At 38.7% G+C, this 13,462-nt stretch overlaps 1 protein-coding gene across 2 annotated transcripts in view; it reads right to left on the reverse strand.

The window, feature by feature from the left end:
* The window catches only part of PAPPA2 (pappalysin 2), a 260,484-nt gene that overhangs the window by 149,101 nt on the left and 97,921 nt on the right, over positions 1-13,462 (reverse strand). For both annotated transcript variants that reach the window (XM_070497529.1, XM_014845335.3), the window contains one exon: positions 9,732-9,877. In XM_070497529.1, coding sequence (XP_070353630.1) covers positions 9,732-9,877 — 146 coding nt within the window. The remainder of the gene's footprint in view (positions 1-9,731; positions 9,878-13,462) is intronic.

Here is a 13,462-nt window from a genome sequence, read left to right on the forward strand (position 1 = left end):
GCTCACATGTTTGAAATCCCAAGGCACCAAGAATAACCCCATTTGCTGAATGTCATCTTCTGAAAATTAAATAATCTACAAAAGCAGCTAGTGTGCAATTCCCAGGAGCAGTCCTCGCCTTGTTTGTGTCATGTAGCCTGTCTCATTAATGCTTCTATAATTCCTAGTATTTACTTGGTGCTCTGCAGTTTACGCATCTTGCTCAATCCTTATCTCCAGGAGGAATCACTCTGCTTTAGCACAGTAAAGAGAAGACCAGTGGATATGGGACAAAACTTGTTTGGCTTGAGTCCCACCATTTAATGACCAGTTGCACCAGAGTGCTCCTCTGTACCTCCTGTGGATGCCTCTACCTTTCCCACTCTGGTGTCTGCACCTGCACTCCACAGAAACAACCCGGCTGAGATTCCCAGACTTGCCACTTGTCACATACATGGCTATTTCTCAGCACCCGAGCGAGGCCTCCCTCACATTGTGCATGACTGTGCCACAACTGATGCAACACTCAACGTCCAACTCTTCGGTGAGGAGGAAATGGAGATGTGTCCCGGGGGATCCCCCATAAAAGTTCCGTGCGAAGGAAAGATAGCTCACTTCCGAGTTAGTTTCTGCTGCTTTTGTCTGCCTCTGCCCCTCCGCTGCTGCTGCTTTGCTTTCCTCCAGATACCCGCCACATCTGCATCACCCTGCGACAGCTGCTCTCCTCCAGTCCATGGGCCATGACACTCACAGACCCTGCCCAGGCAGCTACTCATCTCCGCCAGACTGCAAACCATCACTTATTCTTTCCTTCTCTGACTGAGAAGGAAACTTGCTTAGCTTCTTATAAGCTGCTCTATCATTGCAAGCAATTGGACCCCTAAAAGTTTTTTTCTTTATAAAGGAGCCAGTATCTTTCCAGGACACTAAAGATCTCCATGTTGGAGGTGAGGTGGGACGCTGAGGGCACAACCAGGAAGGTCAACCACAGACACGTGGTGTTTGGAACTTGTACTGCTGCTGCTACTGCTACTAATGGCGCTAATATTTACTGAGGCCCTACCATGTGCCAGACACTCTTCCTCATGCTTATTATCCCCATTTTATAGATGATGAAACCAAGGCCCAGAGAGGTGACTTGCTCAAGATCCTATCTATGTGAGGCCATAGACCACTCTGTCTTTCGAAGACTTGATTTTTCCTACAAGGGTCACATTAGCTGGACTTATTTGAAGATCCTCTATGTTTAAACCCCCATTATGAGCCAGATTCATAGTTGGGGTTCAAGTTCCCCAACTCAACCAGGTTCAAGTTCCCTCCCACGTGGTTCTCGGGTCCTGTGAACACTGGGGCATGCTGCTTGTGATCTGATCAGGGTCTCTGAATGGTCTTTGGCAGTATAGACATTCCTAGAAGGACCAGCAAGAGGGTTGGCCCAGAACACTCTGAAGTGTCTTACTTCCGTGCCAGAGAGTGACAGACTCTCCCTAATCTGGCTGCAGTGCCCTTGTAGGCACTTCCTCTCTCTGCAGAGTTGCATTTGTGGGCCTCAGGGGACTTTCTCAAACCTCTCTCTCCTTTGGTGTCAGGGATAACCCTCAATTCCGCTCCTCCTCCTGCTCCTGTGCAAGTCCCTTCACAGTCAGGTCTTTAGAGGCCCCAAACTCGAGATACCCAAAACCAAACCAGCTCCCCATTTGCTCCTCCTTTTCCTATATTTTCTAAACTTGGCACCACCATCCACTCAGTCAATCAAACAGAACTCTTTTTTTTCCCCATCTACTTATTTATGTGAACAAAATTTCTTAGTGCTTAGAGCCACAAAAGGGAAAAAAGCAATATAATTGGTGCTCATTAGAGTAATAATTACTATTCATCTACAGACACAAGAACTAATTTGGAGGAGAAAAGTCACTCTCACCTCATTAAAATGTTGTTTCCCATTTTGTTTACTAGTCATTAATCAACATTTTAAAATATCATTTTTATTAATTTTGGACAAGTAATCATTTCAAAAGACAACTCAATTGAAAATAAATTTTTAATACTTTATAACTTATCATCAGTATCCTCTTTGTGATATTGTACTACAGTTTTGTAAGATGTTACCATAGGAGGAAAATGGGTAAAAGACATGTGGAATCTTTCTGCATTATTTCTTACAACTGCGTGTGAATATACAATTATCTCAAAATAAAAAGTTTAATTAAAAACTTTACCATCACAAAACTGTTGTTTTATTCAAAATATGTTTTTAGTAGACAAATAGGTGACCAGGACTTTGAAAAAATAGATTTTTATATGTTACATTAATATAAAGCTCTACAGGAGAAATGGAATGGAAACACAAATTCAAAGAGAAAAAAGGAGCAATGAATAATTTCCCAGCGTTAAAAAAAACTGCATGGACGTTAATTTTTTAAATGAATGATGGTTCTTATAAAATTGTTATGTTACTGAGGATACATTTAGAAGGGTAGACGTAAAATTTATTTTAAAATGTCACTAATTTAAAATAACATGCCAGAAATTATGCTATTTGCTACTATCTAAACTTATGATTAAATTTTTAGACATTACTCTTAGAATGTATGAAGGAGTCATAGTTTTTCAAAAGTCTTTTAGGGGGTACAAGTGAGCAAAAATAAGTTTGAAGAGCACTGCTCTAGCCAAGTACATTCCACTTCTAAGTACGTTCAGGTTTTTAACAGTCTGAACCTTGGCATCTACCAGTTCTTTCTCTCTGGAATGCCCTCACTGTCTGCCAAGCAAACTCCTGCTTGTCTCTATCTTATTCAACTCTCCTCTCAAGCCTCTGCCCCTCTCAGAACTCTTCCCTGATGCTTTCAGCACAGCTAGGCACCTTCTCTTCATGTTCCTGCCTGACCTCATATGTGGTACTGTTACATAGTATTCTAAGTGTATATTTGCATGTCTGTCTCCCAGTTATGCTGTGAAAACCTTTGGGGTGAATTCCTTTTGTTACTCTGTCTCTGGTATTGCCACAAAACAGATTCAACAGTTTTCCTATGAATGAATGAATGAATGAATGAACGATGACGAGCATGGTATTGATAGCTTATAAAAGGCCTAGTTTCCTACTAATTCAAGTCTTCTGGTTTTGAAGATATATTTCCAGTTTAAGTGCTATGTACTAAAACTAAAGATACTGAAGCCACTGAACGTTACAGTTCAAGGGGATCTCGATCATTCATTTGTTTATTTAAAAGAAATTCTGCCCTGCATTGCCACAGCATTAACAGGACAAAATAATGCTAAAAGGCAGAAATGGTGTTTATGGCAAAACGGGACCACAAATTACCTCGGTCTTTCCACACAGTGGCTTAAGCCATTGGTAGTCAGAAATTGGATTCAATCTTCAAACTTTCAGGCCAGTGTACTCATCTGCTAGGTCATTCAGATGACCCTCAAAGTGCAGGAGACTTTCATGTTGACACAAACAGATAATCTTATCTTGAGTCCTAAAAAGACTCTATTTAGAAAATCCTAAATGTCTTCCTCTATCATGTTATGCCAGCTCTCTGTACTGCTCTACACCTGACTGAGGTCAATACGCTTCCTTTGTTCAAGCACAGTTATGACTGAACAAGAATAAATAAATAAGAACGTGAGCAATTTCATATTGAGTGAGATTTCCCAACTCTTCAGTCTGGTCCTCTACTTCTGAAAAGCACATTCAGAAGCATGTAGGGGAACATAGTTATTCCTAAAATGCTTATGAGTGAAACATAAATAATCCTAGTTTCTTTTGCAATTCATCTATTTTGAGCTAATTTTTGTACAAGGTTTGAGACTCGTGTTGAGATTCATTTCCTCTTGCCTACGGATGTCCCACTGCTTCTACACCATTTGTTGAAAATATTTATTATGAGTCAATGATTCATGAGACAATTCTTGAAACCATTTAAATTTAATACCTTCACTCATTTACTCATTCATCCCTTCATTCAGTGAGCATTCAGAGAACACCTGCTATATGCAAAGTACTCTGCTCATGCAGAGGTCACAGACCTTATGCAGATTTCACTAGCTGTTACATGCACTCGTGTGTACGTGTGTGTGTGTGTGTGTGTATGGTTCTATGCAACTTTATCACAGGTATATCTGTGTCATCACCACCACAATCAAGATACTGAACTTTTCCATCACCATTAAGATCTCCCTCCTGCTATTCATTTTGTCACACTCACACTCATATCCCTTCCCCTCTTCCTCCCATTGCATTCCTAAACCCTAGCAACCACTAACTTGTTCTCTACGATTTTGTCATTGTGAGAATACTACGTAAGTGGAATCATACGGCGTGGAACTTGGAGATTTTTTTTTTTTTCACTCAGCATAATACCTTTGAGATACATACAAGTCATTCTATGCATTAATATTTTTTTCCATTTTCTTGCTGAATAATATTCTATCGTGTGGACGTACTACAGTTTGTTTAAACAGTTAGATTAAAGGACACTTTGTCATTTCCAGTTTGGGGTTATTACAAATAAAGCTGCTATGAAGATTGATATGAAAGTTTTTAAATGGATGTATGTTTTCATTTCTCTAAGACCAATGTCCAAGAGTCCAAGTGCTGGATCACATGGTAGGTGTACATTTAGTTTTATAAGAAACTGCCAAGGTATTCTGCAGTGTGGTTGTGCCATTTTACATTCCCACCAGCAATGTATGAGCGATCCAGTTTCTCTGCATCCTCACCAGCATTTAGTATAGTCACTAATTTTTATTTTAGCTATTCTAATAAGCCTGTAGTGATATTTCATTGTGGTTTTAATCTGCATTTCCCTAACGGATAATGATACTGAACGTCCTTTCATGTGGTTATTTTTCCATCTGTATATCCTCTTTAGTAAAATGTCTGTTCTTTTCTTTGCCCATTTCCTAACTGGAATGTTTGTTTGTTTTACTGTTGAGTTTTGAGAATTCTTTATATATTCTAGCTACAAATTCTTTGTGAGATGCGTGGTTTGCAAATATTTCTTCTAAATCTCTCATTTCTTTGTTCATCTTAACAGCGTCTTTCTCAGAGAAAAAGTTTTAAATTTTGATGAAGTCCAATTTATCAGTTTTTATTTTTATGGACTATGCTTTTGGTGTTATGTATAAGCACTCTTCACCTAGGCCTGCCATAAAGATTCTCATGTTTTCTTTTAAAAGTTCTATAGTTTCCGTTTTTATATTTATATCTATGACCTATTTTGAGCTAATTTTTGTATGCAGTGTGAGATTTATGTTGAGATTCATTTTCTTTTGCCTATGGATGTCCAATTGCTTCAACATCATTTATGGAAAATACTTACTGACTATTAATGTCTGTAGTCTACGTAAGAATATTATCTCTTTTATTCCCTATAGTGGTAATATATTCCTCCTCGCTCATGTTTTGTTTTTCTTGATCAGCCTTTCTAGGGGTTTATCAATCCTTTGACATCCCCTCCCCATCAAAAAAAAACTTTTGGCTCTGTTTATTTTTTTTAATGAATGTTTATTTTCGATTTTATTTATTTCTTCTCTTATTTGTATTACTTCCTTCTGTCTTCATTCTTTGGGTTTAATATGTTATTCTTTGCTGGCTTCTTGAGAAGGACTCTTAGCTCAGACTTTCCTAATATACAAAGCTATAGATTTCCCCTGTATAAGGCTTCTTGTGTATACCACAAGCTTTGATATGCCATACTGTCATTATCATCTCATTTAAAATACTTTCCTATTTCTATTGAGATTTGCTCCTTGAGCCATAGGGTAATTATAAGCATATTGCTTAGTTTCAAAATATTTGAAGATTTCCTAGTTTTTTGTTTTTGTTGTTGTTGTTGATTTCTAGCTTTTTTCCAATGAGATGAGAGAACAGTGTCTTTGTGATTCCACTCCTTTGAAATTTACTTTTTGTTGAGAACTCTTGGTAAATTTTCCATGGCACATGAGTAGAATGTATATTTTTCACTGTTTAAGTACATTATTCTAATTTTGCTAAGTTTATTAATCATGTTTTTCAAATCTTCTATATCTCGACTAAATATTTGTTTTCTTATCCTATTATTTTCTGAGACAAACGTTTTTAAAGCACAAACTATAACTTCAGATTTGTCCTTTTTTATTTTTGTAAGTTTTGCTTTACATATTTTTAGGGCATGTTATTTGGTACATACAAATTTATCATGATTACATTTTCCAATTAAAATTTACTTCTTATCATTATAAAACATTCCCATTTATCTCTGGTAATATGCACCACCTTTAAGTTTACTTTACCTGATCTAAGAAAGCCACACTGACATTCTTTGGATTAGTATTTACATTGTATATATACTTAGACTTTCAGTCTTCTTGTGTTCTCATACTTAAGATGTGTCTCTTACAAGCACCACACAATTGAGTTTTATTTTCAGTCTGACAATTTTTGGCTTTAAATTGATCTGTTTAGTCCATTTGCATTTAATGCAATAACTAATATGTTAAGTCTGAATCAATATCTTACTTTTTGTTTCTATTTGTTCTATCTGTTATTATTCTTATTTTCTCTTGCTTCCTTGGTTCTTTGGATCATTTCATTTCCTGCTCTATTAGCTTGTCAGTTAGAGATAATTTATCTTTTAATTGTTGCCCTAAAGATTACAACATGCACTTTTACTTATTACTGCCTGAAATTACTAAAATCAATACTTTTTCTAGATACAGGTGAAGAAGGTGCCTTAAATTCTTACTTTCATTTGCTTTCTTCCATTTGTCTTTTGTGTTATTGTTGTCATAGTTTAATTCTACATGTATTTTAAACCAAAAAGACATTGTTATTACTTTTAATATTTTTCCCCTTTCCAGTATCATTCATTTCCTTTTGCATGTCTCTGCTTCCATCTGGGGTCATTTTTTTCTGCCTGCATAGCTTTATTCAGTATTTTCCTCTAAAATTCCAATTTACATTAGACATTTTTCATCAGGTCTCAAATATCTCAAACTATTTTCTATATTTTTCCATCACTTTTTCTCTCTGAGCTTCAATATGTATCTTTTCTACAATTTCCTAGTTATTCAATTCTTTTTCCTGCTCATAAACTCACCTATTAATTTCTTAATTTCATTATTGTATTTCTTGTTCTAAAATTTCCATTTGATTCATTATTATAGATTCCAGTTCTCTGTAGACACTCTCCATATTTTTATCTATTTTTGAACATATTAATCATAATTATCTTAAAGCCAATATCCAATAAGTCCAATATCTGGGTAATCTGTGGGTCTGCATTTATTGATTGATTATTTCTTTGTTTAGTTTAGTTTACCATCATTTGGCCCTGTCTCTTGGTGTAACTGGTAATTCTTTATTGATTGCTGAACATTATGCATGAAAACTTATAGAGGCTCTTGATGATGTCGTCTTCCTCCAGAGCATAGTTAATTTTTTTTTGTTAGGCAGTTAAATATAGGCAGATGACCTTTCTCCCAACAGGGATTTAAGAGTGTTTCAGGCTGGATTTTAGGCTTTGTGTGAGCCACGCTATTTCTGTGCCCTCACACATGGGGTGTCTTAGAGCCCCTCCTCCTTGACAGGGCCTCAACTCCAATTTTTTCTCCCTTCTACTATGAGACTCCTGAAATCACTATTTAGCTTTTTAATCTCTTCGCAGTTATTTCACACTTGTTTTCTTGGCCACTAACCCTGAGAATGCATAGTTTAGTAATTAGCAAATATCCTAAAATAAAATTATGAGCAAAATATCAAGCTCATTTTTTGTGATTTCTATTTCTCTGGGAGCTTGGTCCCTCAAGTCTTGGATGCCTTGGAAGGCCTGACCTCTAACTTCTGTCTCCCCATCAGTGAGGCTGAAACAAGCTCTAGACTGCTGCTCTCTGCTCTGCCTCTATTCTTTTCACTGAAAATCTGGCAATTTCCCTGAAAGGAAAAATAAACTGAGTTATATATAGAGCTCACTTCAATGCATTTTTCTTCTCACTGGGCTTGGGCCCCTCAAATCCTTGTTGTTTTGGCTGCTGTCTGATGTCTTCAAATAGCTAAATTTTGGGGGATTTTATCCATTTTTTATAGTTAAATGAATCTTGTCAACAGCCCAGCTCCAATACAGTTAGAAAACATTCAGTGGTCTGCTCCCAGCCCAGCACTTCTTATGAAGAGACCAAGATTTGTCTCCATAATGGCCAGGCAGATAACTTTTTAAGGTTTGTCAAATAAGGAGATTCCCAGTGATAGACCTAGGACTTATGGAAACCATTGCTGGGTAAAGCTTGCTGTCAGGACACCCTCACATATACAAAAAGGTTACCTTTGGTGATTCAGACGTACACCAATTTGAAGGTACTTTCTTACAATGTTATATGCTCCTCTGTTACCGCTGCTTTTGATGAGGATAATTCAAGACACTCAAACTCACTATTAAATGGATTATTGGAATATGACCTTCTAACCCAACCATCGTTACCATGAAGGCTAGAATGACTCACACATTAGCTTTCATCTGGAAAGCACTGCCAATCTCACCAATTTCTGACTTCTCATGTACTAAGAAGAAATACAAAATTTAGTGATAAAAGGACTACAGAGTCCTAAAACTGTATCAGATAGTGTAGAGCCAAGGAAGCCCAGCACACTAGCAAAGCATTCAGTTTAGACACCACATGTTCAATTTTTTATTGTCTCCTTCTTTGCTCGAGATATGTACCCCTTCTGGATGTTGACCTGATTTCCTCCAGGGATTTTCATATTCTGGTTTCTTCTTGAACAGCAACAATATTTTTTTCATCTATTGCTAACCTACTGCACATCTTCCTCCTTCCCCAATCCACAATACTAGCTGTCCTTTGGACACGTGCGCATATTTTCTTTGATTATCAATTCAGTGTGTTCTGGACTCAACTTCACAATGACCCAATCAAACATGGGTTTGACATATATAGCACTGTGTAATCTTTCTTCAATTTATTCCTCTCTACTTCATATTTGATTACTAAGAAGATTAACTGTGCATAACCTCTCAAATCATTTATAAAATGGTTTCTGGTCTCTATAATCATTCTCTCTCCAACATGAAAGATTCCTCTCAATTATGGCAATTCAGTTTTAAAATAAGTTTTGCAAGAATCCTACTCAGGACCTTCAAAAGTATATACAAATTATATTTGATAATTACTTTTTATCAACATTAACTGATTTAATAATTCATTGATTGGTCAATAAGATTTCCTTTATAACAATGATAAGACATTATAAAAGGAATTATCTTTCTTAAGTTTGCAGTAGCTCCATTCAGTATTAAGGTGTCACTCTTTTCCTGGGTAAGCAAGCAAGCCCCAGCTGCCTGGATTTCCTAGGATCTCCTTGGAAGCCCAGTCCATGCAGGAAGTCCACCAGTTTTCTGGCACCGTGATTACTGCAAACCAGGTTTCACAGTCTAGCCATCTTCTTGCTAGTTTCCCCCTTGAGGTTCTCCAAGATATAAAATGGATCTTATTCCATGTCCACAACTTACTCACATCTAGATTAGAGATCTGGTCTAGAACATCCTGGGTATTTGCCACTGTTTGTTCCAATACCTCTTACTTGCCCACATTGAAACATTTTGACAGATTCTCCCAAAAGCCATTCTCAGCCCAAAACAGCTAATTCATTGAGTAAATTGATTTTTCTCTTTCTTTCTTCTCCAAACTCACTTTCACAGACTCCTTTTGGGCCTCCTCATTTTTCTACCATATTTGGTCTTCACTTCACTTACCCAGGTGACTGACAGCTTCCTTGTCCCAAGGCCAGGTGGCAGCACCTGCAAGGTCTTCCCGCACTGAGCTGGCAAAGTAGACATTGAGGAAGTGAGTGCTGTTGAGCTGCAGTGCCTCCTTCAGCTCCTTGACGCTCATGTAGGCCCTGGAGAGCAGACCAGAGGAGAGCACGTCACACCAAAGGATCAACACACAGAGTACAGCAGACTAGACCCAGTCAGACTGCCAGTCCCAGTCAGCACTGCCTTTGTGAGGGGCAGAATAGCAGAGACCAGGCTGTCATGAAGACCACAAAAAAGGCACTAATACATATTTGAGATGTTTATTTCAAGATAAATAATATCCTACCTTTTCAGCATTATAATATTTATATGAATACTCAGTATTTGACGTCATACTCAATGCCCCACTCTACACCTAGATTATTTCTTCAAGATAAATTCAACGACACTCCTAATTCTTTGCCCTGAGAATCCCCCCAGGCCACAGTGAAGAAAGCATTCCAATACTGAGTCCCTGGTTCTTTCCATCACACTGCATGATCATTGTCATGACAAGAAGACCAACTGAATCTCTAGTTCAATATACGCTTGCTTCAGGCATTATTTTTCTTTTAAGAAAAGGGAAATAGTGGCTACGAAATATAAGGTAAAAGAGGGGAAAAAGGAGATGAGTTATAGATAGGAGAAGATATCATAAAGCTATTGCAAACAATGTTAATCGTACACATATTTCTCTTGCTAGCCCATTAATCCACAGAAGCTCTACCGCTACTCCAACTACCTTATGCTCACCAAGTATCTTTATTGGTGGTCTTCAGAGCACTAGGTAATATTATGTTTGCACTTATGCACAGAATTAAAAGTCTATTAAAAACACACGCCCCGTGGCCCATAAAAAAATGAAACAAGATTTGATCTCTTTATAAGGTCATATATAGTTAAAGCCTTCATCCTTCTGACATCAGTGAAACTTTTAAAATTTTATGTTGAGCAAACAGAGCCCCACCAGTCTCACTGAAGAGATATTTTAAGAAGGAAAAACTAAACCAGAGCTCAGTGGCCCCTTAGATTCACTGAATGCTTTTCATAGTGACCATGGTCTGCCACTCCAAAGAGGGGAATGTTCCCATCACAGTTTCAACTGGGCAGACAGCTCCCTCAACATAAACTGGAAATTTCTTTCATAGATCATGCTCTATTGTTGCTATTCTGGTAGACAAGCTGCAGACACAATTCTCCCAACCCAGAAGCTCATGTTAGGACGGCACGACCCTTCTTCCTTGCTTGCTCTGCCTCCACTCACACTGTAGATACCATTTATTTAATCCACATGTGGGATATACCAGCAAGGAGTACCCAAGAAATAGAGATCCTAAAGAGGACTGTTTTTGTGTTTTTTGGAACAGAATCATAAAGGGGAATATAAGTAAAGAAATAAAATTTTGCTTTAGAACCAAAGATGCTTGGGAGAAAAGGGATTTAAAAATACTTTTCTTATTGACTTATAATATCTTGGAAAAATAGTTCTCAGCCTCAAGAAATCATCCAAATTCCACAAAGTGATGTCAGATGTGATCAGAGGGATATTCCTTTTGCTGCTTTCCTGGAGACACAATGTTTTTTGGACAGTCGCCTGGTTCTCCCTGGACAATAGTCACATTCCCTTTCCCTTTCTCCTTTTTTAAAAATAATTACCATTTCCTCTATTGACAAACTGAAGGTTTGGAGCTGTGATGACATCAAGTAACTCTTCAACATGGAGATGTTTCAATAGGCCAGAATAAAGAAGCAGAGAGGGGGCGGATGGGAGGAGAGAGAGAAGGAAGAAAGAAAAGAAAGACAGAAAGAAATCAGGAGAGAGAGAATCAGAGACTGAGCCCACGTACAGCTCAGTGGACCAGGGAAGATAAGTTGCACCCTTTCTTTGTCCCTATCCCAAAGTTCTTATTAAAATCAGAAGTTGGTAACTTGATAGTTTTCTCTCTTTTCTCCTCTCTACTTTCCTAAATCCCCCTGTTTCTAGCATGGTTTACTTGGGCCATCTGTGTGCTACTGGCTTCTCTATCTGCCACTTACCAGTCTCGGCCGCCCTCCTTCTGTCCTCCCTCAAACAAGCAGTTCCACTAATTTCCCTTGAGCGCCCTCCAAGAGGCCTCCTCCTCCACCATCAACCTCATTAGCTGCTTCTACTCATCTCCCTTTTCTTCCTTGCCCAAACCTCTCTTCAGCCATAAATTACTACACTTCCAGATAAGACCGTTTACGTCATGCTGGTCACAAACCGGGTGCAGTAGCTCTGCTCCTTACTCCACAGAGATATAGATAGAAGTCAGCAAGTATAAGGGAGAGAATACATTTTAAAAAGCTAGAGGTAGTTGGAAATGGTCATTAATTGAATCAGTAGAGGAAGGCCTTATTTTGTAAGAAACAAGTATTTTTGTCCAGATTATTCCCTAAACTAAAAAGGGTAGAAATGTAGATGTCAGCATATCTGCATTTCGTGTAGAATGCCCTGCCTGTTATAACACCTGTACACCATTTCAGATGTTACTCAGAGCTAATGAAGAGAAATGTCTTAGCTTGTCAACTCATGTGACCAAAGCCAGGCTCAGACCTAGGTTGGGTAAAAGTAGATATCATTCTTAAATTCAGAGCTTAACATCTTGCTTCAGAAATGATTTATTAAGAGGTAAAACTTGCCATCCAAAAGAACTTAATATTCAAAGGAAGGTCAAAAGACATACATAAATGTTGCAAAAAGCGTAAGGGTCATGAACTGACCAGGACTGTATGAAAAGGGAGACGAACTGCATTAAGAGGCTTAATTTCTGCCAGGATCTCCCTTCACTCAAACTCTTCCACACTCTAGACTGAGACACTCATCATACACTTCTCCCTAAGTACTTTGACTGGTCAAAGAGAAGTTATGCCTTGATTTTTATAAAAATTGTCTCAGAGGGTTTTTTGGAAGATGGCGGCACAGGAGGATCCTGAGCTCCTCTCCTCCCAGGGCACAACGAACCTACAACTACCCATGGAACAATTCCTCTGACAGAGATCTGGAAACTGGGTGAAAAGAACCTCCACAACAAGGGACAAACAGAAAGGGGTGGAAGAGGCAGAGATGCAGACCTGCTGAGGAAAAGACCACACCCGAGCCATAACACTTCACAGTCAGGAGCGATCTCAAAGGTACAGAGCTTTTCCCAGAGGAGCTGGGGATTTGAGCTACACGCTAGGAACCCCAACCTTAGATCCAGTACAAAAGAGATGAGACCCCAAACATCTGGCTTTGAAAACCAACGGGGAATACATCCAGGGAAACTAGGGAACTTCAGGGAAAGGAAAACGTGCTCTTAAAGGGCCCATGCACAGACTCACTCAACCAGAAACCAGCACAAAAACACCAGATAGAAAAGTGCATAGCCTATTGGTAAAAAAGACTCACTTACTAAGCTCAGAGCACATCCCAGAGAGGTAGGAGGTGGCTTGGCCACACTGGCAGCAGCCCTTGTTGTGACCTAGTTCAGCCATCCTAACATAGACACTGGCAGATGCCATTTGGAATTCTTCCTCTAGCCTGTTAGCACAGGGGTCCACCCCACCCACGAGAGCACCCAAGGCAATAGAGCACAGCCAGGCAGCTCACACTACTCAAGCCAGGGGAGTGGGTCTGCCCTGCCCACTAGTCTGTCCTGCCTCCTAGCATGCCCAAGGAAGTTGTGCAC

This window comes from Equus asinus, chromosome 25 (genome assembly GCF_041296235.1).
Source record: "Equus asinus isolate D_3611 breed Donkey chromosome 25, EquAss-T2T_v2, whole genome shotgun sequence".
Classification (NCBI taxonomy): domain Eukaryota; kingdom Metazoa; phylum Chordata; class Mammalia; order Perissodactyla; family Equidae; genus Equus; species Equus asinus.